Source organism: Lampetra planeri, chromosome 15 (assembly GCF_965212315.1).
Source record: "Lampetra planeri chromosome 15, kcLamPlan1.2.h2, whole genome shotgun sequence".
NCBI lineage: Eukaryota > Metazoa > Chordata > Hyperoartia > Petromyzontiformes > Petromyzontidae > Lampetra > Lampetra planeri.
In genome coordinates, this window is record NC_136121.1 from 5276778 (window position 1) to 5299419 (window position 22642).

A 22642-nucleotide genomic window follows, 5' to 3' on the forward strand; every position below is an offset into this window, starting at 1 on the left:
CTGCCCCCGCTTGAAAAGTGGTCACACACACGCACGCCTCTCCCTTGATTTTATTCGCTTGCTCTTCCCAAGTCTCCGCTGTGCACAACAGACAATGCATCACATTGAGCTTTCCACCTGGTTAAATAGAGGACAAAGACTGGTCGACTGTAAAGGAGGGATGGAATACTATTCAGTTGATTGGCAAGCAATTGAAGAGTCATCCTGGTTTTTTTTTGCTACAACTCGTTGGGAAGAATTCTGGATGATGAACACGCGTGTGCGTGTGTGTGTGTTGACTACTGCTGTGAAGAACGGTGGTGTAGCGGTTAGCGCTACGCTGCGCTACGAGCGCGGTGACCCGAGTTCGATTCCCGCTCACGGCCAACACCGGTGACGATTATCTGAACCGGTCCTGAGCCTCCCCTAGGTCGACTCAGCCTCAAATGGGTACCTGGTGCGGTGTGTAAACATCGCCACTAGGGAGACAAAGGCAGCCGGGCGTGGTGCTGGCCACCCACCCCCTCGTGTGCCGTGCCGGCCTTCATAGGTGCTCGCTAACAGCACTTGCCCCTACAGTCTGTTAAGGCTATACGGGGGATCTTTGCCTTTGTTGACTACTGCTGTTCTCTCTGCCGGTCTGTGAATTATATACACAACAACAATTGACGACCTCCTCTGCCTTGGTGACATCACCAAGGCGCTCGTGCCAGGCTAGGTGCACTCTACGGCCACGTGAAGTGTTGAAGGCTTGCTGGTGGGAGGTCACGGGACAGACCCAGGTGTTGTGGGTTAACGGAGTTGACTGACATGTACACACAAACACAAAGACAAAGCTCCCCCATTTAACATTTCCTGACCATAGGGGAAAAGGGCTGTCAACAACCATTTATTCATGCTGGCAGAGCTCAAGAAGGGGGTGGTGGTGGTGTACCCAGCACCACACACAGCCACCTTTGTCTCCCCAATGTTGATGTTTACACACTGTAATATATATATCCGTTTCAGGCCGAGTCGATCTAGGGGACGTCGATTACCAGTTCAGATATCACTCGTCACTCCACGTTAGCCATGGCACAGGAATCAAACTCGTGTCACCAAGTTCAACGCGTGAACCACTGCGTCACTGCTTCAACAACAGCAGCCACCTTTTGGCACTCGGTGGCGGTGACGTCACCGCAGCGCTTGTGCCAAGCTAGGTACACCGAGTGCACTCACACAAAGACAAAGATCCCCCCCGTGTAGCCTTAACAGACTGTTGGGGCAAGTGCTGTTAGCGAGCACCTATGAAGGCCGTCACGGCAGACGAGGGGGTGGGTGTCTTTGTCTCCCCAGTGGCGATGTTTACTACACACCGCACTAGGTACTCATTTGAGGCTGAGTCGACCCAGGGGAGGCCCAGGACCGGTTTAGATACTAGTCAGTGTTAGTCGTGATTGGGAATTGATCTCGGCTCACCATGTTTGTAGCAAAGCGCGCGAACCACTACACTACTGCTCCCCATAAACATATACACAGAAACACACGCAAATACGCGCACACACACACATGCGGGAAAGTACATTCCCATACTCCTACATCTGTTTAACACAAGGTGGTGCATGCGTTGACCCTTCCCTAATGAAAGATCCATAAAAGGATGTCAACACAAGCAAGCAAAAGACAAGGACACATACAAATCCCCCATATAGTCTGACCAGACTGTTGGGGCAAGTGCTGTTAGCGAGCACCTATGAAGGCCGGCACAGCACACGAGGGGGTGGGTGGCTAGCACCACGCCCGGCCGCCTTTGTCTCCCCAGTGGCGATGTTTACACACTGCACCAGGTACTCATTTGAGGCTGAGTCGACCTAGGGGAGGCCCAGGACCGGTTTCAAATCATCGTCACTGGTGTTGGCCGTGAGCGGGAATCGAACTCGGGTCGCCGGGTTCGTAGGGCAACGTGCTAACTGCTACACTAGAGCTCCCCACTACACACACGAAATAACAAGCACTCACACAAAAAACACACTCACCTACACTGACAAAGAATACGCATAAATTCACCCAAACAAACACACACCATTCCACGCATTGACACACACACATACACACTGCCACACACAAAGACACCACCCACACACACTCACAATAGTTCACAAACACGCACGCACTCACACACTCGCGCATACACCCAAGTCTGCATACACAGGAGGTCACCAGATGCTGTCGCTCGATTTTACAGGGCCAATTACTGAAAAATTTCTTCCTTGAGAAAGGACCTAATGAATCTGCGGTATTACTCTCTCCCTGCTCTCAATATACAGTTATATTTCCTTCATCTAAAACAGGTGAGCTTCCATTGAGACAGCGTGCGTCTCATTTGCCACGGGCGGACCTGGGTAAAGATTCAGGCACGGAACGAAACAATGCAAAGGCATTTAAAACATTTGAGCGCACACGCACCAAGAAAACAATTACACGATCATTATAAACATGGAAACGTGCGTGGCAGGTAATAAAACCGCGTAGCAGCCGAGCCTTAAGAGACATAAAGAGCATTTCTGGGCAGCATTGAATCCGAGTAACGCGGTAGCCAATCGTTCCCTGCTTTGCATCATCAGCTGCAGAGTTACACACTGCAGTGCTCTCCGCAACGCTTACCGACTGCCGAAGCAACGTTTGTTTACATTTAATATTTCGTGCAGTTTCCTCCAAGACCTCCCCCACTTTCCCTAACCTACGCCCCTCTTCCCGACGGTTATATTTTATTGCATGTAATTGTAGTAGCGTGCTAGCACTGCCCGCGCGTTTGCGTGGGATACACACGGCTGGGGTGCAGCGTGGATGGATGCGGGTGACGTCACTGCCGAGCACAGCAAGCCAGCAAAACTTTTTTTGCTCATAGTATGGTAATTCTAAGTGCAATTTACCCTTTTTCCCACCTAGACTTCTTCACATTGCACTATATTCGTGTATAGTGCACCATCTGTTAAATCGTTTTTTGTGTCTCCCTTGCAAAAGAGGCAATCCTATTTCTTGTCTCTCAATGGCTTTTATTTTATCTCCGAGATAAATAAAGGACACACGAAGTGTGACACAGAAGGCGAATAGTGTATTTCTAGGTGTTTGAAATCAAACTTAAAGCAACGTACAACTTTCAGCTGAGCCCGCCCTTTGCTCAAAACCAATCACCGTGCATTTTCTAGGGGCCTGAATTAAACGCACCCTGTGCAGTTTGTCTTCTGCGTTGCAAGTGATAGGCTCGACTGTTTATGTGACATTTTTTCAGCTGTCTAGCCCTGCTGGAACATCATCGGAATTGACATCAGTCACTCGGAGACCTAACGCAACATCGTAAGCATTTACGTAGTCACAATTGTTCTTGTGAATTAGATCACAGTCATATTATCACCAAGCTCAAACTAATGGTGGGTGGCGTGCGTCTCCCTCTGGGCAACCCTGCGCTCGTGGTGGAAATCCCACATTCCTATGGAACAAGGACAAGCACTGTTACATCTCCGCAAAGCGATGCTTGTTGTTTTATCCACCCAGAACGGATGATAGGTTGAGTCGATTCCCGACCGGGCCAATCGCTGTCCCCTCTGCCGCCTGGTTGGATGGCATCAATGCACTTACAGGGCCGCACCCTTGAATGAGCACAGACGCTATTGCGAAACATTAATCTGGAAGGCGACGTATTGGCATATACGCAGTAAATGTTATTTCAATAGTGAATAAACAAACACACTCATCGGGGGGGAGCAGTGGCACAATGGTTAGCGCACGACACTACAAACCCGGCCAACGTCAGTGGTCAGGTCTGGAACCTCCATCCCACCACCCCCGCACCTCGCCCCCCCCTCCCCCCACCACCACTAACCCACATTGACCAATGCGGTCAAGCGTTGGGGAGTCCTTCATCCAGCAGTGGATTGAGAAAGGCTGTGACGGTTGACCTTATCGGACACGGCGACTCCGCGCTCACGCCAGCATTGGGACGGTGCTCACCTCCGCAGACGAGGCCGTAAGACGTTGGTGCAAATTCCACATGCCTATGGCAGGGGCCAGGCTCTCCGCTGGATGATCACTAACGAGGTGCCACAAGCTGCACTCGGTTAGTACGTACGTGCATTTGTAAAACGCGATAATGTTTCGCGAGCAGATCAGTCAGTTCTCAATTAGGGCACTTGATTAGTCATTTAACGAGCGCCGAGTCCTTGTCGTAACGAGCGAGGTGAATGATGTGAATCAGATGTGAGTCAGAGCAGAGCCGGGAGAGCAAGCAGAACCCCCCCCTCCACCCTGGGGGGCTTGCGGTAACAGCGCACCGACACGCGCACACACCGACACGTACGCACTCACCGACACATACGCGCACACACAGGCGAAGCAAGCGCATACGCACGCAAAACCAGATGCACTAACGGCACGCGTGCATGTGCAACCATGTGCGCCACGGGCTGAACACAAACACAGTCTCACACGTGCGCTCGTGCACGTACGTGCACAACAAAGACGCAGATCCACCGCATAGCCTGTAACAGACCGTTGGGGAAAGTGCTGTTCGCGAGCACCTATGAAGGCCGGCACGGCACGCGACAGTGGGTGGCCAGCACCACTGTTTAAACGCACCGCACCAGATACTCATTTGAGGCTGAGTCGACCTAGGGGAGGCCCAGGACCAGTTCAGATTATCGTCACTGGTGTTCGTCGCCGTGAGTGGGAATCAAAATCAGGCCGCCAGGTTCGTAGCGCAGCGTGCTAACCGTTGCACTACCGCTCCTCACGCACGCACACGCGCACGCACACACGCACGTAGGTCCAGGTACCCTCACAACCTAACGTCCTATTGTGCCACCCACTCGCGGTTCCCACCAGCGGTAGAACACACGCACGTACACACACGTGCGCGCATACGCTCACACACAGTACCCTGTCTTTATTGTGCTAATTGAACTTGGGCAACCCGTGGAGTTGGTGCTGGTGGTGGCGGAGACCAAATATTTAGACAGTGTAAATTCTTGGTTGGCGTGGGGCTGTTGGCTGTTGTGTGGGCGATTGCCTCCTCCAGAAAGGTCAAATGATTCGCCCGGCAAACAAGAGGCGCCGCACACACACACATATTCAGCGCCCCCGGCCCGCCTGTCCTTTTTCAGGAAGAGGGGTAGTGGGGGGTATGAGGGAGGCGAGCGTCGTCGGAGATGCGCGCGTGTGGAAATTTCCGTATTCTGCAGGAAATCGCCGTTGAGGAATGCTTCGCCCGAGTTTGCGTCCAAAGCTTTAGGGGTGAAACAAAAAAATATAGAGTAATGCCCTTTCTGGGAAAGGGTTGTAATACGAATGAACGAGAGAATATTTGAGGGATTTATTTTTCCAGGAAAGCATCGCCGAGTCGCGAGACTTTTCAGCGGCGGCCTGGATTGAGACGTTTGGCCATTTTTTTTGTCGTCGATGAAGAGAGATTCAAGGATTCCCATTGGGCAAATGGGACATTGGAGAGACCAGGGGAATGTGGCGTTTCCACCAACAATTTAGGGCCGCCATTGGAAACACGTTCTGCTAAATTTCTTGTTTGAACAGGGAAACACCTTGATTTCATTTACCCGGGAAAAGCTGCAAGACTAATTTTCAGGAGGGTACTGCGTTCACATGTTTGGCTGTTGTTTTGTTCAAAGAGTGATTTAAAGAGTGCCTCGTCATCATGTAGCGAGTGCTGCACTCCAAAAGTTTTTCCCAAAATTAATTCATTCAGCTCAGTCTATGAATCCTACATACTAAGGACATGTACATACGACTTGCATTGGCATGCATGCATACATACATACACGTCTGTAGATGTATGCGCACTGTGTGCGTGTAGAGTGGCAAGCAATGGTGGAGCGGGTCGGACCTCCCCTAGGTTGCCTCAACCTTAAATGAGAACCTTGGTGCGGTGTGTTAAACATCAGCACTGCAGAGACAAAGGTGGCCGGATGTGGTGGTGGGCACCCGGTCATGCCCCTCCAAATGTAACCGACATCTGCACGTAGTATGGGCCTGCTTTAGTTCAACTCAGCATAAAATGTCTACGGGACCAGATTGTATTTTGCATTTGGCAGTGCGATCAGAAGTAGGGAGACAAAAGTGGTCTGACGTAGTTCTGACCCTCGTGTGCCATGCCTGCCTTAGTAGGTGCTCACGAACGGCAGTTTATCCTGGTTGAAAATGCTAACTTCCTTTGTATGCGCACAACGTATATGTGAAGACCATGGCGTATATACAAACGATAAATGTGCACTTAATACTTTGTCGTACGCATATTGTAAATATCCAGCACTCGCCGTGAGTTAATTTAGCGTACACAAACATACTTTGGAGATTACACTGAAAAGCGTACAGAACCAGGTTCAACCAACCTATGGGACTGATATAAGTGGCATCAGCTGCTTCATCATCATCATCAGCAGCAGCAGGATCATCGCCGCCACCACCACCACCATGAAAATTCACAATCAGTCCCGCACCAACGTGAGAGAAGAGCATAAATAAAGTGCCATACTTTATGTCCTTACGACACAAGATAAATTAAGAGAGGACACATGAAACATTCCGTGGGGGGGGGGGGGCTAGCGTAAGCAAAGGCAACGTTTCCCATCTGCGCGAGCCAGTTTTCTGTTTACACACACCAACAAAAATATTTACGTGGCAAAAGCAACGTGAGTTACAAAAGACTCACGGTGATGGCTATCGCGCCTTGAGTTTGCCTGTAGGTTTATGAAGCACGACCCACGGTGTCTCAAATTACGACTGCGATCTAAGCATCGCGGTTATGGCGGCAAGGTTTTGTTTATGAACGTTGTACACATTCTTTTAATATAAAAAAAAACAATTCTCCGGTTACATTCCAATTGAGCCACCAGCGTGGAAGATGACATCGTAGAACTACTTCTCGTGTTTCGTAAACAATAATGGGCAACAAAGGTCACCTCGTGGAGGAGATTCGGCCCCACCATAGGAATGTGGAATTTCCATCACAGGCTAAGGGCAGCGAATGAGCGACCACCTCATTTGAGGAAGGAGGCACTTTGACTTGTTTTCAACTTGTGTGGGTTTTTTTGTTCTTTTAGTGGCTAATGACCCGCCTAAGACAATAAACTCCCCTACATTTAAGAAATCCGGTCAAATCTCAAATAGATATTTTTAGTCCATCAGCCTGTAGATTTTGCAGACGAATATCATACAGCAGCATGTGTTTAAGCGAGCAAACGCAGGACCGGTTTCCATCTTCTGGATGTCATCAGCAGAGTTAGACTTGAGGGCTAATTTGACCTCCGACCCGTGACCTCAACACTGAGAAACAAATAATGGCGTGGCTCTGCAACCAAGCTCACGCGCCGGTTAAAACATTATTTTACTTTATTTATATGTGGAGGCAAAGAACGGAGTTCTACTTCGATATATATACATAATCCTGTTCTCTAGGGGGTGCATCATAATTCAAAACCACCTCGTTGCTGACTCGGCAGCGCTTCTGAAACACAGAGGACATTGGGGCCCCAGCCGCCCGGCCGCTCGGCCACCCGCCCGCCCGCCCGCACACCAGCCCGCACGCCTGGCCTTGTCATCAGACGTAAAGAAGACGTACATGTGTACACGAGCGGGGCCGTGATAAGCGTGCGGATTCTCCACGGCGAATTAAGAGCCCTCTCCTCCTGGGATGCCGGAGGGATTTGGGGGGGGGGGTGGGGGAATAGAGATCACGTTAACCGGTCCCAAGGTAAAACATTTTAGAAGTGGCAACTTGGACACGCGCCTCAGTTAGCGCTGTTGCGGGGTTCCGCACGTCAGCACCTCGGCGTTATGCGTTCACCGCCGGCTTGAGACGTATACCATCTTGTGCCTGGCCCGGTCGGCCAATTCCCAAAAGCCTCTCCCCCCCTTCCCCATCCCTTTCCCAACCTCCACCACCAACACTACCACCAGCAGCAGCAGCATCAGCAAGCGGCCCTACACAGCAATGGGGCCAGCTGCCAATCAAGGCAGCCCAGGCATTTCCTATGCCCGAAAGCACGCCCAGCTGCGACCGACTCTTCTCAGTAAGAGACCTCCTCTCTTCTCAACTCCGACGCACACACGCAAAACACGCACACACATGGCGGGTGGTGTTAAAGGACAAAGATCCACCCGTGTCGCCTTAACAGACTGTTGGGGAAAGTGCTGTTAGCGAGCACCTATGAAGGGCGGCACGGCGCACGAGGGGGTGGGTGGACAGCACCACGCCCGGCCGCCTTTGTCTCCCGAGTGGCGATGTTTACACACCGCACCAGGAACTCATTTGAGGCTGAGTCGACCTAGGGGAGGCCCAGAACCGGTTCATATAATCGTCACCGGTGTTGGCTTTGAGCGGGAATCGAACTCTGGTCGCCGGGTGCGTTGCGCAGTGCGCTAACCACAACACTACCGCTCCCCTGATTAAAAACCACACAGACAGACACGGACACACACACAGGGCCGGCTGGCATAAAAAAAGGGACGGAGACGGATGAGTGGGCGGATTCCTCCATCTCCTCGGGGGTGTGGGCGGGGCATAGCGGGGGGTGTGGGCGGGGCATAGCGGGGGGTGTGGGCGGGGCATAACGGGCGGGTGTGGGCGGGGCATGACGGGCGGGTGTGGGCGGGGCATAGCGGGGGGTGTGGGCGGGGCACGGTGCGGGTGTGGGCGGGGCATAGCGGGGGTGTGTAGGAGGGGCCACTGCGGGTGCGAGGGGAGGAGCGAGGGTGTGGGTGGAGTCAAGAAAATGTATGCAAATGAGGAGGGACCCTGAGTGGGCGGAGCTCGCTCGGGGGGGGATGGGGGCGGGGCGAGGAAGGGCCCGCGCGGGTCTGCCAAGTTGGTTTTGATGGGAGAAGGGGAGGGGGGGCCATGTGTTGTTTTATTTGGGGGGGTGGTGGGGGGTGGTGGTTGGTGGTGGATGGAGGGTGTAGGGGGGAGGGTGTAGGGGGGAGGTTGTAGGGGGGAGGGGAGGGTCTTGGGGTTTTGGGGAGGTGAGCTGGAGGGTTATTGTGGGAAAACCGAGAGCAGAGGAGGGCTCGGTGGTGGTGGCGCTGGTAAAGTTGGGGGGGGGGGGGCAAGGCGGTATTGACTGTAGATGGCGCGCACTGGGAGCTAACGGCTCCCAGTGAAGGAGGAGGAGGTGAGGGGGGGCTCAAGAATGAAGGAGGCTGGCTGGGTTTGAACAGAGAGAGAGAGGGGAGCGGGACAAGATAAACAGAGCGGGCGAGGGAGAAACTGAGACCGCAACAGCGAGGCTGAAAGACAGATAGGGACAGGAAGACGTGGAGTCACAGAGACAGGGGGGGGGGGTGTGGGTCAACAGATTGGTACACGGAGAGACTGCGAGCCAGGGAGGAGGACGCAGAGATAAGAGAACCGATAAAGACAACCATCAGTCAAAGTGTCTGCGTGATGAAGCGGGCGTGTGATTGTCTCCGTCTCCATGGGTGGCCACGAGCCAGCAGTGGAAACTCCACATTCCCATGGCCGGGAGGGGGCAACCACTGCTAACTTCCCATGAAGCGGTGCTATTTTTTATCGACCGCTATGGAATTCAGGGCTCATTTATACGTATGTAGAACTTCTTTCGCGCCGTACGCAGCCATCCGTGCAAATCAGAGGTGCGGGGGGAAGGACAACAAAAATGTTAAGCCCGGATGCGGATATTAATCCTTGACCCCACACGGACAACAGCCATAAAGTGGACACAGTTTACACATGGCAGTGTGAAAGACGCAGGACAACACTCGAGACCCTTAGACAGACACGGGGACAGTGGGCGCTCGTGAACGAGACGGCAAGTGTAAGTGAGCGAGCGAACAATGAGCAAGCGAGTGCCAAGAGTGAGCGAGCAAATGAGTGGGTGAGTGAGCGAGCGATTGAGTGGGTGAGCGAGCGAGCGATTGAGTGAATGAGCAATTGAGTGGGTGAACAAGCGAGAGCGTAGGTGAGAGAGCGAGAGATGGGTGGCGAAAAAACTGGTCGGCAAAAGGTGGAAAAAATAAGATGGAATGAAATGTCTACTGTAAGAACGGCAACAAAAGAATGAAATAAATAAAAATGAGGAGTGTTAAATTTGTGCTGAATGCGCACGGGGGAGCAGCAGCGGAAATCGCGCGGCCAAATGCACGCAGAGGCGCGCTCGCAGACGGGACGGGGAAAACCTCCGCGAGCCTTCTGGAGAGAGAGGGGGAAAAAGTTATGTCTTGAAAAACTTGAACAACAAAACGAAGAGGAATAAAACAGGAAAGGGCGTCGAGGGCAACAAGATAGAACGACGCGAGGGTTGAAGAGCGACGCTCACGTCGCTTGAGCTACGAGAAAGCCAAGCGTCAGGGGTGAGCGCAGAGAGATATCTTGCTGGGATGAATCCCGAGCGCTCACAAGCCATCGATCTCTTTAACCGAATATTCAGCCCCCCGTTTCGGCGACGATTTTGTCAAATCGCGAGCGGGGCGAAAAGTACCATCGCCATCCTCCGTGGGTGTGGCACCAACCGGCCGTGTAACGGTTGCGTGGTTTTTTACCCTCTGATCGTCTTATTAAATCGGGCTTTGTGTCCCTTGCTGTAATTCCATTTCTGCGGAACTGACCACAAAATATATGAACCGCACTGCCAACACAAAATGTAATCTGGGAAAAACACGTACAGTGTTGTTGTTGTTTGGCTTGAGGCCAAACGCGATGAGTAACTCGATCAAAGAATTCACTGCTTCACGTTACCACTAGAAGAGTGACTCAAGGATTCATAATAACTGCGTCATCAGGGCAGTGAGCTGCCACCGCTCAGGGCAAGGGTTCAAATACCACGGAACGCCACGCGTCCTCGTTAACCCAGCCACCCCACCCCCCTCACGTGCGCACGCCCGTGGCAGCGTGACGCTGCCAACGACGACGCTCGCACAAATACCACAGATCGATTGCTTGCCGCACGTGGCCTGCCTGTGGTCCAGCGCTGTGGACTCGGTGAGGGTTTGCAAATCGCCGCACAGGTGGTGTGTGCAACTCCCTTTCCGTGGGTGTCGAGGAGTAGGCCATACCACGGTTCACCAGCAGAACATGGTACATTCAAAGTGTGCACTAAGTATCATCCGTCTCCGTCTGTACAGGGATACGGTGCTGCCCCCTCGCACACGTGGGGTGTCTGCAACTTCCTGCCGTGCGTACGAACACCGATTAAATCGCTGAAAACATCCGAACGCAACTCCGCGTTTGTGGATTGCGCAGCGTCTTCAGATGCAGTTTGCATGAAAACAACTAAGTGTCATACTCTTGCTTCTATGGGTAAAGTCACGTAGAAGGGAAACAATAAAATAATAAAAATATAAAACAATAAAATTCTCACGACGTTTCGATTGTAACACAAGCAATCATCATCAGGTGTGAAAACCACAGCTTGTGTTACAATCGAAACGTCGTGAGATTTTTATTGTTTTACATTTTTATTATTTCATTGTTTCCCTTCTACGTGACTTTACCGAAAGAACCATGACTATGAATCCCTGCAGTCACGAAAGCTTTAAATCAAAATCTAAGCAAGTGTCACTTAACGATATCACCGTCATTGCTATCGTGCGTAGAGCGAAGGGTTTCGACCGCACGGGCGGGTTGTGACGGGCGAACGTGGGGGGGGCGATCGAGCGACGCGAAAGTGTCACTCGCCTGCAGCAGCAGCTTCTCGGAGGCGAGCAGCGCATCCCTGCGAGCGCCCGCCGGGTGCTCCAGGGTCTGCGCCGTGGCGAGCACGAGCTGCAGCAGCGCAGCGTGGCCCCCCGCGTCGCGGGGGAACGCGCACACGTACGACTCCAGCTGCTCGCCCGTCACCTTGCCTGCAGGTGGACACAAGGGCGCACACGCACATACGCACGCACGTAAAAAACACAAAGATCACCCCGTGTAGCCTTAACAGACTGTTGGGGCAAGTGCTGTTAGCGAGCACCTATGAAGGGCGGCACGGCACACGAGGGGGTGGGTGGCAGCACCGCACCACCTTTGTCCCTCTAGTGGGGATGTTTACACACCGCACCAGGTACTCATTTAAGGCTGAGTCGACCTAGGGGAGGCCCAATGACCTGTTCATATAATCGTCACTGGTGTTGGCCGTGAGCCGGAATCGAATTCTGGTTGCGAGGTTTGTAGCGCAGCGCGCTGACCGCGACACTGCCGCTCCCCACATATACACACACATACGCATCCGTGGGCACACACGTACATACGCACGCACGTCCACATATACATACACATGCGTGCACACACACACGTGCATGTACATACACACACACACAGAGACACACGTACATACGCATGAACGCATGCACACACACGTGTATGTACGCATGCGTGCATACACACACGTACTTACGTATCCATGCACACACGCGCACAAGAACACACGCACGCACATGCTTCAGGTGCAAGCACCGATTAAGGTCGGGTACTCATTTACGGCCGAGTCGATGTAGCGGAGGCCCAAGATTAGTTCGGTCGCCAATAATGGCCGGGGGCTCCGCAGTGCGCAGCGCGCTAACCACTGCGTCACCACTCCCCCCACGGAGCACAGGCGCTCGCAGGTTCAACGCGAGCGGCCGCGGGCACTCGCGAGTCCCTCTCGAGGGGGCGAGGGTCGCTGCGTGGGCAGCAGAGGGCGCTAGGGCACCGCAACAAGCAACTTCGGCGAGCACCATCTGCTGGGCCCCGGGTGGGGGATGGGGCTGCCCGTGAAGGCGTTTGGCACTCGAGTGTTAAAGCTGCGGCGTAAACCCTCCATCCCCCGAGACGCTTCAAGGACAATTAAGACCCTTCAGCACCGTGGTGACACACGCTCGAGTGCCACGCGCACGTGTTTGTTGTTGTTCGCTCGCTCGCCGGGCCCGGGGTGGAGTGGCGAATCAAAGATCTCGGCTCAACAATGTTGGGGGGGCAGGGGGGGGGGCAAAGGCTGCTAGCGCCGCGTCGCCCCCCTAATGCACCAGATTTCGTCAGAAACTAAGCAGGGTTAAGGCCTGGCTAGTCCTAGGACGGGAGGCCGCCTCGGAACACCCGGTGCTGTGCGTAGGCGTGGACCACGAGGGGGTTGGGGAGACGGCGGGAGGGCACGGGATTTGTGAATCGGTGAAAGTAATGGCACGGGATTCGTGAATCGGTGAAAGGAATGGCACGGGATTCGTGAATCGGTGAAGGGAATGTCAGCGCCGGTCCCTCGTGTGCTCGGGGTTTCTCTGGGCACTCCGGTTTGCCGCTCGGTCGTGGCGCTAGCGGAGGAAACGACGGCGGTGGCCCTATGGAGATGCTTGCCATGAAAATGCGGAGTTTCGACTCATGGCGAGCACCGGAAATCACTGGCTTCAAAATCCCTTTGACGCTTGGACAAAGGCCAATAAACTAAACTATCAACTAAAGTAGTTTTCATTTGACCAGGTAAGGCCCACTGAGCTCTTTTTCAAATGAAAGCTCAACCAAGTGGCTTATCACGTGGGAATGTACAGCAGCCAAATACTCGAAACGCACGTTTCTGAATGTGGAGGGGAAAACCCGGAGGGCCCGGAGAAAAATCCACGTGACCACGGGGAGAAAGACACCGCAAATTGCAAATACACAGCAGCAGGCGTCAGGGTCGGGATCGAACCCACGACCTCCTGCACACCAGGCGAGGTAACCGACATCTCGCCACCGTGGTGTCGTGCATCATCCAGGGGCGCGTGCGAGCGCACCCGGGTGCGCACGAAGGCCCAGGTCTTACCCATGGCCATTTTGAGCACGTGGCCAGCCTGGCCGGCCCGCTCCACGACCTGCCGTCGCACCTCCATGACGGCCTCTTTCTGCTTGCTGTAGAGCATGGCCTCCCACAGGGCCTTCGCGCCGACGTCACTGAGCGGGCGGGGGGGGGCAAAGAGAGGAGGGGGGCGTGGGAGGGGGAGGAGGGGTGTGGGACGGAGGGAAAGGGCGAGACGGGGGTGGGGAAGCAATCGCATGAGGATCAGAGGGTAAAAACGTGAGTGAGGGAGGATGAGTGGTGGATGGGGGGAGACGGAGAGAGAGAAAATCACCAACGTGAAGATGGCAGGTAGACAGATGACAGACACGAGTCGGGCAAGCAGGCAGACGTGAGGAAAGCAAGCAGGCAGACAAACAAGTACACAGACAGGGAGATCGACGGGCAGAGGAGGGATATGGTGAGACAGACAAAAAGACAATGGGGGCATGATTGACAATTAAGGGGAGAAGAGACAAAATGAGAGTGAGAAAGAGACACGGGGAGAACAGGGAGAGACAGAGCAAGACAGAGAGTGATGCACATGGCAGACACCATGAGACCATACTGCACCGCAAGTACGGCAAAAGTTACTGAGGTCAGAGCATTATGCGTCATCAACTTCAATCGATTGCCTCTACTCACACGACAGCGACTGTAGTTACAAACATATCTTACAATTGCAGCAACCACGGTAACTACATCATTGGTAACGGCCTTTAACCAGAAAATCCTCGTTGAACGTCAAAATTCATTTCCAGGAAATTCCTCCGCTGTTGATGTTTCTTTCCACACGAGACCGACAATTCATTTTATGGACGGACGACAAGAAACAACGGTTCACGTAGAAGAGTTACGAGGAGGCCGACACAAAAAGTAAAGGGAGGAGAAAATTACTTCCGAGATTCGGATGAAAGCCAAAACCTTATGATGATGTTGATGATGATGACGAAAGATGTAGGTCTAACTGGGCACAGTCAATAACGTTAACGTTTGGGATTCGGGTTGACATGCAAGAGTAGATCGAATGTCCTCTTCTTGTGAATGAAGTCGCGGGGTCTTTACAATCCACTGAGATTCAGCAGTGGGTGGAAGATTGGGAGAGGACTGCACGTAGATGGCAGAGAGAGGGAGAGTCTGCAATGCGTGGAACGGGGACACAGCGGCGAAATGTTATCTGCCTCGCCTGTCATACAGGAGGCCGCAGGTTCGATCCCGACCCTGATGCCCTGTACATTTGGGGTTTGCGTGTCTCTCTCCCCGTGGTTGCGTGGAATTTTTCTCCGGGTCCTCCGGATTTTCCCTCCACGTTCGGAATCAACGAGCGTTCAGAGGATTTGGCTGCCATACATTTCCACATTGATAAGCCACTTCGTTGAGCTATCATTGTGGCCAGGATGCTTCTGAAAAAGAGCTGTGGAGCTCAGTGAGAGCCTTACCTGGTAAAATAAAAATAATTTATAGTTTTACACGGGGGGAAGTAGAGTGGACGTGACGTGACGGTGTTGGGGGAGACTACGTATGATGCGAAACAAATTCAACATACATACATACAGAGCATCCCATAGGCTTCCTATCAACCAAAAGATACATTGGTTATTCCACTTCATCATCGTCGTCATCAGCAGCAGCAGCCATGATCCATCCACTGCTGGATGAAGGCCTCCCCAAGCCATCACCATCTCTCACGGTCTCGCAATGCATCGGATCCATCTAGGCAACTGCACACGAGCGGATTTCATCGCTCCGTCTCTGCCGTGGCCGTGCTATGTATGTTGAACTTCTTTCGCACCATACGTAGCCAACCGTGCTAACCGGCGAGTGAGCGAGCGAGCGAGCGAGCGAGGCCGCGAGCGGCCGCCAGACTGAACCCGCGTCTCACGCGGCGGCGGTGTGGGAGGAGGAGAACGTGCAAGCGAGAGGGAGAGCGAGACGCATGAAGGAAAAGTGAGGGGAGGCCAGCGGCAAGGCCACGGGTGAGAGAGAGCGAGCGCACCAATAAACAAACGTCCGTCAACCCTCCTAAGACTTTCCAGAGCCCCACACGCGCCAGGGCGAGAAGCCTGGGCGCTCGCTGGGCAGAGCCGCGTGGATTAACCTCTCATCAATCTTACGGGCAGCAGAGAGCGGTCGCCGCAGCCTAGTCCGCCACACGGCAAGCCTTTGTTTGTTTGTTAGAGTCCAGGGCTCAGGCCTCTCCGAGGGGGAGTGCACTAAGAGAGACAGAGCACAGCTTTCATCTCGTGCACCACTGCACCGGCACCGGCGAGATTCCCGCTCAGCGTCAGGAACGAACCGACGGTGATTAACGCGCGCTGGTGTTCGTCATAACCGTCAACAGCCAAGGTCTATCCACTGCTGGGTTGAAGGGCCTCTCCCGAGTCATTGCCACGGCTCACGGTCTCGCGACGCAACAATGCATCGCGCTCTTGCGCAAGAGTTGACCTCACCGCCTCATCTCAGGGGTGAGGGGCGTGGGTGGAGGGCGGTCATCCTTCAGATGTGATCCCTCCTTTAGCTGCAAATCCATTACTAATCTTAACCATCGGCCATATCCTGTCCATCTGAAATCCCAACGGTTAACGCTGCCCCAAATGACCACGTGGTGATGCTCATCTCTGTGAGTGGCCTCCCAAAAATGGTGGGAAATCCACATTGCCGTTCAATAGGACTGCTGTCGAATTCATTTTCTCGAGCCTGTGCAGGGAAATATGCTGTGCTGTAGAGCATTTTGTTGTAAAAACGACGTAAACATTAGAATGTGTAAATCACGAGAAATAGGCTCACGTGGTGCCAAGATCAAAAGTACTACAAAAGGTTGAAAATGGCAGTCTTAAATATCAAAAGGAAAACCGAATAGGTGTGCCAGGTTGTAACAACACAAATTATAAACGTAACTCCAAGCAAACATTTAAATACAATTGGCAAAACAAACCCAGCACTGTAATAGCCGCAAATAAAACTACAGGCACGAGAGATCTTGCACCAAATAAATAATTGAACCTCGTTGGGCTCCCCCCCCCCGTTCCCCTCCACTTTGGAGACAAATTGAAAAGGAGCCTTCGAACTCAGCGAGGGCCCTGTTTAGGGTAAGGATACCTCGACGTCGCCGGGGCGACACAATCAAGCGGTGAGATTACAACAACGGGCCAAGCCCCACGATGCAATCGAGAACTGCGGGGGGCGGGGGGGCGACTGGAACCCGGAAGCGAAGTTAACGGTTTTGGCAGCCCATTTTATTTTTCGGGATATAATGCTCGCATGTCGTTTGCGGTGAAGGCCACAGACGTCTGAAATTTCCAGCGAGCTTTTCCAGCCGCAGCCGCCATCTGGCTCTGTATGGGCGCGCGCGCGTGCGTGTGTGTGTGTGCATGGGTGCGTGTGTGTGTGCGTGCATGGGTGCGTGTGTGTGCGTGCATGGGTGCGTGTGTGTGTGCGTGCATGGGTGCGTGTGTGTGCGTGCATGGGTGCGTGTGTGTGTGCGTGCATGGGTGCGTGTGTGTGTGCGTGCATGGGTGCGTGTGTGTGCGTGCATGGGTGCGTGTGTGTGTGCGTGCATGGGTGCGTGTGTGTGTGCGTGCATGGGTGCGTGTGTGTGTGCGTGCATGGGTGCGTGTGTGTGCGTGCATGGGTGCGTGTGTGTGTGCGTGCATGGGTGCGTGTGTTTGCGTGCATGGGTGCGTGTGTGTACGTGCATGGGTGCGTGTGCGTGCATGGGTGCGTGTGTGTGCGTGCATGGGTGCGTGTGTGTGTGCGTGCATGGGTGCGTGTGTGTGCGCGCATGGGTGCGTGTGTGTGCGTGCATGGGTGCGTGTGTGTGCGTGCATGGGTGCGTGTGTGTGCGTGCATGGGTGCGTGTGTGTGCGTGCATGGGTGCGTGTGTGTGTGCGTGCATGGGTGCGTGTGTGTACGTGCATGGGTGCGTGTGTGTGCGTGCATGGGTGCGTGTGTGTGTGCGTGCATGGGTGCGTGTGTGTGCGTGCATGGGTGCGTGTGTGTGTGCGTGCATGGGTGCGTGTGTGTGCGTGCATGGGTGCGTGTGTGTGTGCGTGCATGGGTGCGTGTGTGTACGTGCATGGGTGCGTGTGTGTGCGTGCATGGGTGCGTGTGTGTGCGTGCATGGGTGCGTGTGTGTGCGTGCATGGGTGTATGCGTGCATGGGTGCGTGTGTCTGTGCGTGCATGGGTGCGTGTGTGTGCGTGCATGGGTGCGTGTGTGTGCGTGCATGGGTGCGTGTGTGTGCGTGCATGGGTGCGTGTGTACACACGCGTGCGCGCTTGTACGGAGAGCGGCGACGCGGTAGTTAGCGCGCTGCGCTTACGAAGCTGGTGATTCGATTCGCGTTCACGGCCAACAACAGTGACGATCATCTGAACCGGTATTGGGCCTCCGCTAGGTCGACTCAGCCTCAAATGAGTAACCTGGTGTGGTGTGTAAACATCGCCACTGGAGTAACAAAGGCGACCGGTGTGCCGTGCCGGCCTTCATAGGTGCTCGCTAACAGCACTTACCCCAAAAAAAGTCTGTTAAGGCTACACGGGGGATCTTTGTCTTTTGTTTGTGTGCACGTGTGCTTATACACGAACACGCATCTACACATACACACACATTCACCCCCTCCTTACTGCCCTGCCAGTTACACTTACTGCTGTTTAACTGTGATGGCCACTCCTACCACCACCCCCAGCGCCAAGGCTCACCTCCCCACAACCTCCTACATAACACACAATAATCATTAGTGTCATTGTGGAAAATATAACACACAATGGAGAGCCATACTAATACGTCTCTTTCACAGATCTGTCCCTCCACAGACATACAAATGGAAAAACATACAAATGGAAATATTCTTTAAAAGTATTGTTTACACACAGCCCAATGGTCCCGCAAAGCCTTCTGGGAGTGCGTACTCTCAGCAGTAGTGACTGTAGTGACCCAATACCAGTAAACTCTGGACTGGTTCCGACAGCACAGTGAATCATCTGATGTTAACTCCCTCGCCTGGCCGTGGGTTCGATCCCGACCCCGACGCCTGCTGTGTCTTTGCAATTTGCGCTGTCTTTCTCCCAATGGTCACGTGGATTTTTCTCCGGGCCCTCCGGGTTTTCCCCTCCACATTTAGAAAGATGCGTTTCGAGTATTTGGCTGCTGTACATTCCCACGTGACAAGCCACTTGGTTGAGCTTTCATTTGAAAAAGAGCTCAGTGGGCCTTACCTGGTCAAATTAAAACTACTTCCCGTGATCACGTGGATTTTTTTCTCCGGGTCCTCTGTTTTTTTCCTCCACATTTAGAATCAACATGCGTTTCGAGTAATTGGCTGCTGCTCTCAATGTCTACGTGATAAGCCACTTGGTTGACCTATCATTTGTGATAGCCAGGTCGCTGAGAAAGAGCTGTATAGGTCAGTGGGCCATACCTGGTAAAATTTAAAGGTTGAGTTTAGTCAATCGGGCTTGCTTGATCTCCAACAAGCAGCTTTAACAAAGCCAACATCCGAGCTCCAACGGCTGCAACGATAGATAACCGCCCCCCCACTCCAACTAAAGGACGCAGACTCAAAGTCAATAGCTGTAGTTCTAGATTTGAAGCTTTCGTGACTGCAAGGATTCATACTGTTAGGTTTTTTCGGTAAAGTCACGTAGGTAAAAAAATTACAATAATAAAATTAAAAAAAATTAAATGAAAATAACTAAATTAAATCACGACGTTTCGGAAGCAACACAAGCCTCCGTCAGCAGGTGTAACTGCTCCAGTAAAATTACTGTAGCGTGTGAATGCTGCAAGCAGAAATTGCGGTTCTATTTTCTAGACAGTTTGCACGGCATACGTCTCACGTGATAATCACACCGCACGCTACGTATGCTGGCAGCGGGAATTTTTAAAAAAATAAAATCAGACTCCTGCATCACTGCCATTATACGCCAATGTAAAATCAGAATCAAAATCTTTACTCACCCTGGAAGAATCCGATGAGCGATGAAGCTCTTTTTCACGGATGTTCAGCAGGGGCGGGCTCAGCGAGTGAACATCGGCAAACAATGCCAAAGACCATTCGAGGAGAGCATGATAGAGAATAGGTAAGAAAGTCGCTCAACGTAAATAAATGGAAGTAAATGGCTTCACGCCAACGGTGGCGACGTCAAGCGATGTCCTGCGACACCACCGCCTCTGCAGAGTATGCAAGTGCGGAATGTACGTCACGGTGGTGACGTCACGATCCAGTTTTCTGAACCAATTCCTCGTTTAACGCAATTGGATGCGTTCCCGAAAAGTGCCGCATTGAGTGAAAAAACGATTTGGCTAAAATGTGAAAGTTGGGACAGGGAAGTGAGATGCGGGCTACGCTGCCGCTTGTACCGTGTCGTTTCCGCGCGTGTGCCCAGAACTCGCGCACTGCTCAGCCGCGCAGCACAAGAAAGTAGTTAGTCGTCGTCGAACGCTCAGAGTATCAAAGGGGGGGGGGGGGCGGGGGAACGTTCTGCGTTGTTCGAAAACCGTTCCCTAAGAGAGGAACCGCGCCAGAGCGAAAACACATTACAGTGTGAACGCCGCGTTAAGTGGCGAGCGGGCCGTAATTACGTAGGTGCCTAAGTAGGTAGGTAGGCAAGTGAGTGCTTTGAGAAAGAGGTACTTGTGTTTCTTGGGAGATGGGTACTTTAGTAGGTAGGTTGGCATTCCAGTGGATGAGTGGATTGGTAGGTAGGTAATTTATTAGGAGGCTAAGGTAGTGAACTTCAGTTGGTTCGTGGGTCAGCTGCTACGTTGGGTGGGCAGATAAGTAGGTACAGTAGTTGTGTTTAATAGTTTAGGTCGGTAGGTACTTCAGTATGAAGATATTTCAGTGGATGAATAGGTAGGTATTCCACTAGGTGGGGAGGTGCAAAGGTAAGTAGGTAGGTACTGTATCGCCTCGCGAGAGCGTATCAAGGGAACCCCTCCCGAGAGGTGATACCTGTTGGAGCACAGGAAGAAGGCTGGCAAGGCCACACGGAGCCAACTCAACACCGAGACTTCTGAGTGCTCATAGGGGTTTAAACGCAGACTTGTAAACTCTCCTCTCTCCCTCTGTCTCTCCCCTTCATTTGTGGGGGTGGTGGTTCCCGTCCCTCCCCGCTCGCTGCCGCCAGATAACAGCGGCGGTGGCAGCAGCAGCAGCATTGCTGGTAGACACGTCCCACAGCCCTGGACGTGGCAGGCCGTTCATCAGCCCTAATTGATACCAGCGGCGGGGTCTCTGGCCAAGCCCTCTAGACGCCCCCCCCCCACACCGCAACCCCCCCCCCATCCCCCACCTTCACCCGTTTCTCTCCCGAGCGCCGCTAAGCAGAAACACGTGGCGAGCCGCAGAACCTGCAACAGAGCACGGCCGTCGCTCCATCCGTGTCGGGAGGAGCCACGGAAGCGAGATGTTAACTCACTCGCCTGGTACACAGGAGGTTGAGGGGTCGATCCCGACCCTGACGCCTGCTGCTGTATATTTGGAGTTTGCGTGTCCCTCTCTCCCCGTGGTCATGTGGATTTTTCTCCGGGCACTCCGGGTTTCCCCCCCCCACCCACATTTATAATCAAAATCACGCATTTAAGGGTATTTGGCTGCGACAACTTTCCACGTGATAAGCCACTTTGTTGAGCGAGGGTCTTACCTGGTAAAATAAAAACGAGTTAGTTAACCGGCCAGCCCACGCGCAGTGATGTGCAACGGGGTATTTTCGGTGCACACACATCGGTGCGAACCGCCGTGCGTACTACAGTCCCGTTAAAATTATAACACTTAACACGTGAATTGATAACACGATCTTAAACGGAAAAACAATACATATACATACAATAGGTCGCGTTTTGGGAAAATCAACCTGTGTTTAACGTTGTTACGGCTCCCTCCTTCACGATATGCTTCGTTGAATGAGGTTCGGGCCACTGCCGGGAACGTCACGCAATGAAAGGGGGGCCATTGTCGGCAGGGAGTGGGGGGGGGGGTGGGGCGGCACAGATGAAACAAAAACACGGGTAACGCAACACACGTGTAAATGAGTCTACGAAAACATATGTACTGTTTACTCCGCGTAGCGTGGGGGGCAAAGGCTAAAAAGGCGTCCATCTGGTTTCACCGTCTCTCGCGGTGACCGGTCACGGCACCGTCGCGATCGCTCGTAACGGGAGCGGCGGTGCCTACGGGCTGCGGAGGAACACGGAGCGCCCGGTTTATTTTTCTCCCTTTTGCCGGCAAGGACGGTTGATCGGCACCTCCCTCCGACGAGCACAAGTTGGCCGCGTGCGGTGCGAAAGAAGTAAACGTACGTACGTCATCCGCCCACGGGTCCACAAGAGTCTAACCAAGCGCAGGTCTGCACGACAATTTTCGTGATGCTGCCCTGGCAGCGTTGCGCACACACACAACAGGAATCCCACGTTCCTGTTGGGTGGACACGTGCCGCATGATTGTAAAGCGTAATGGGCGACGTTTCGGGTAATGCCCCTCTTGCATGCTGTGGAGTAGAACAAATAAAAACAAAGAAACTCTTGGGCCTCGTATTAAAAAAAAAACATTTAGTGTTACAAAGGGTTGCTTCTTAATTGTCTCAATCGTATTACGTATGAATCGTTGTACGTGATTACGATAATTCTATCCAATAGGAATATTTGTGTATACTTTAGACTGGTCCCCGTCATATGAACGTGGAATTTCCAACACAGGGTCGAGCCAGCCAAGAGGGCTGAGGTTTTTCCCCATCGCTCATTGCAGCAGAGGCACCGACTTAAAAAAAAATGTCTGCATTGTCACCAATTTCCGAATACATTTTTATTCTACAGCCCCTTTGCAAATCCACTGCTGGATGAAGGCCCCACCACATTACCGTCGCTCACGAGGTCGAGTGACCGTACTTGACCATGCT

The 22642-nt window shown here is 53.0% G+C and overlaps 1 protein-coding gene across 1 annotated transcript in view; it reads right to left on the minus strand.

Moving 5' to 3' along the window:
- SCFD2 (sec1 family domain containing 2) overlaps positions 1–22642 on the minus strand; it is a 142122-nt gene that overhangs the window by 109160 nt on the left and 10320 nt on the right. The window contains exons 3-4 of the mRNA XM_078600854.1: positions 13734–13861; positions 11657–11823 (exon numbers count right to left, since the gene is read on the minus strand). Coding sequence (XP_078456980.1) covers positions 11657–11823; positions 13734–13861 — 295 coding nt within the window. The remainder of the gene's footprint in view (positions 1–11656; positions 11824–13733; positions 13862–22642) is intronic.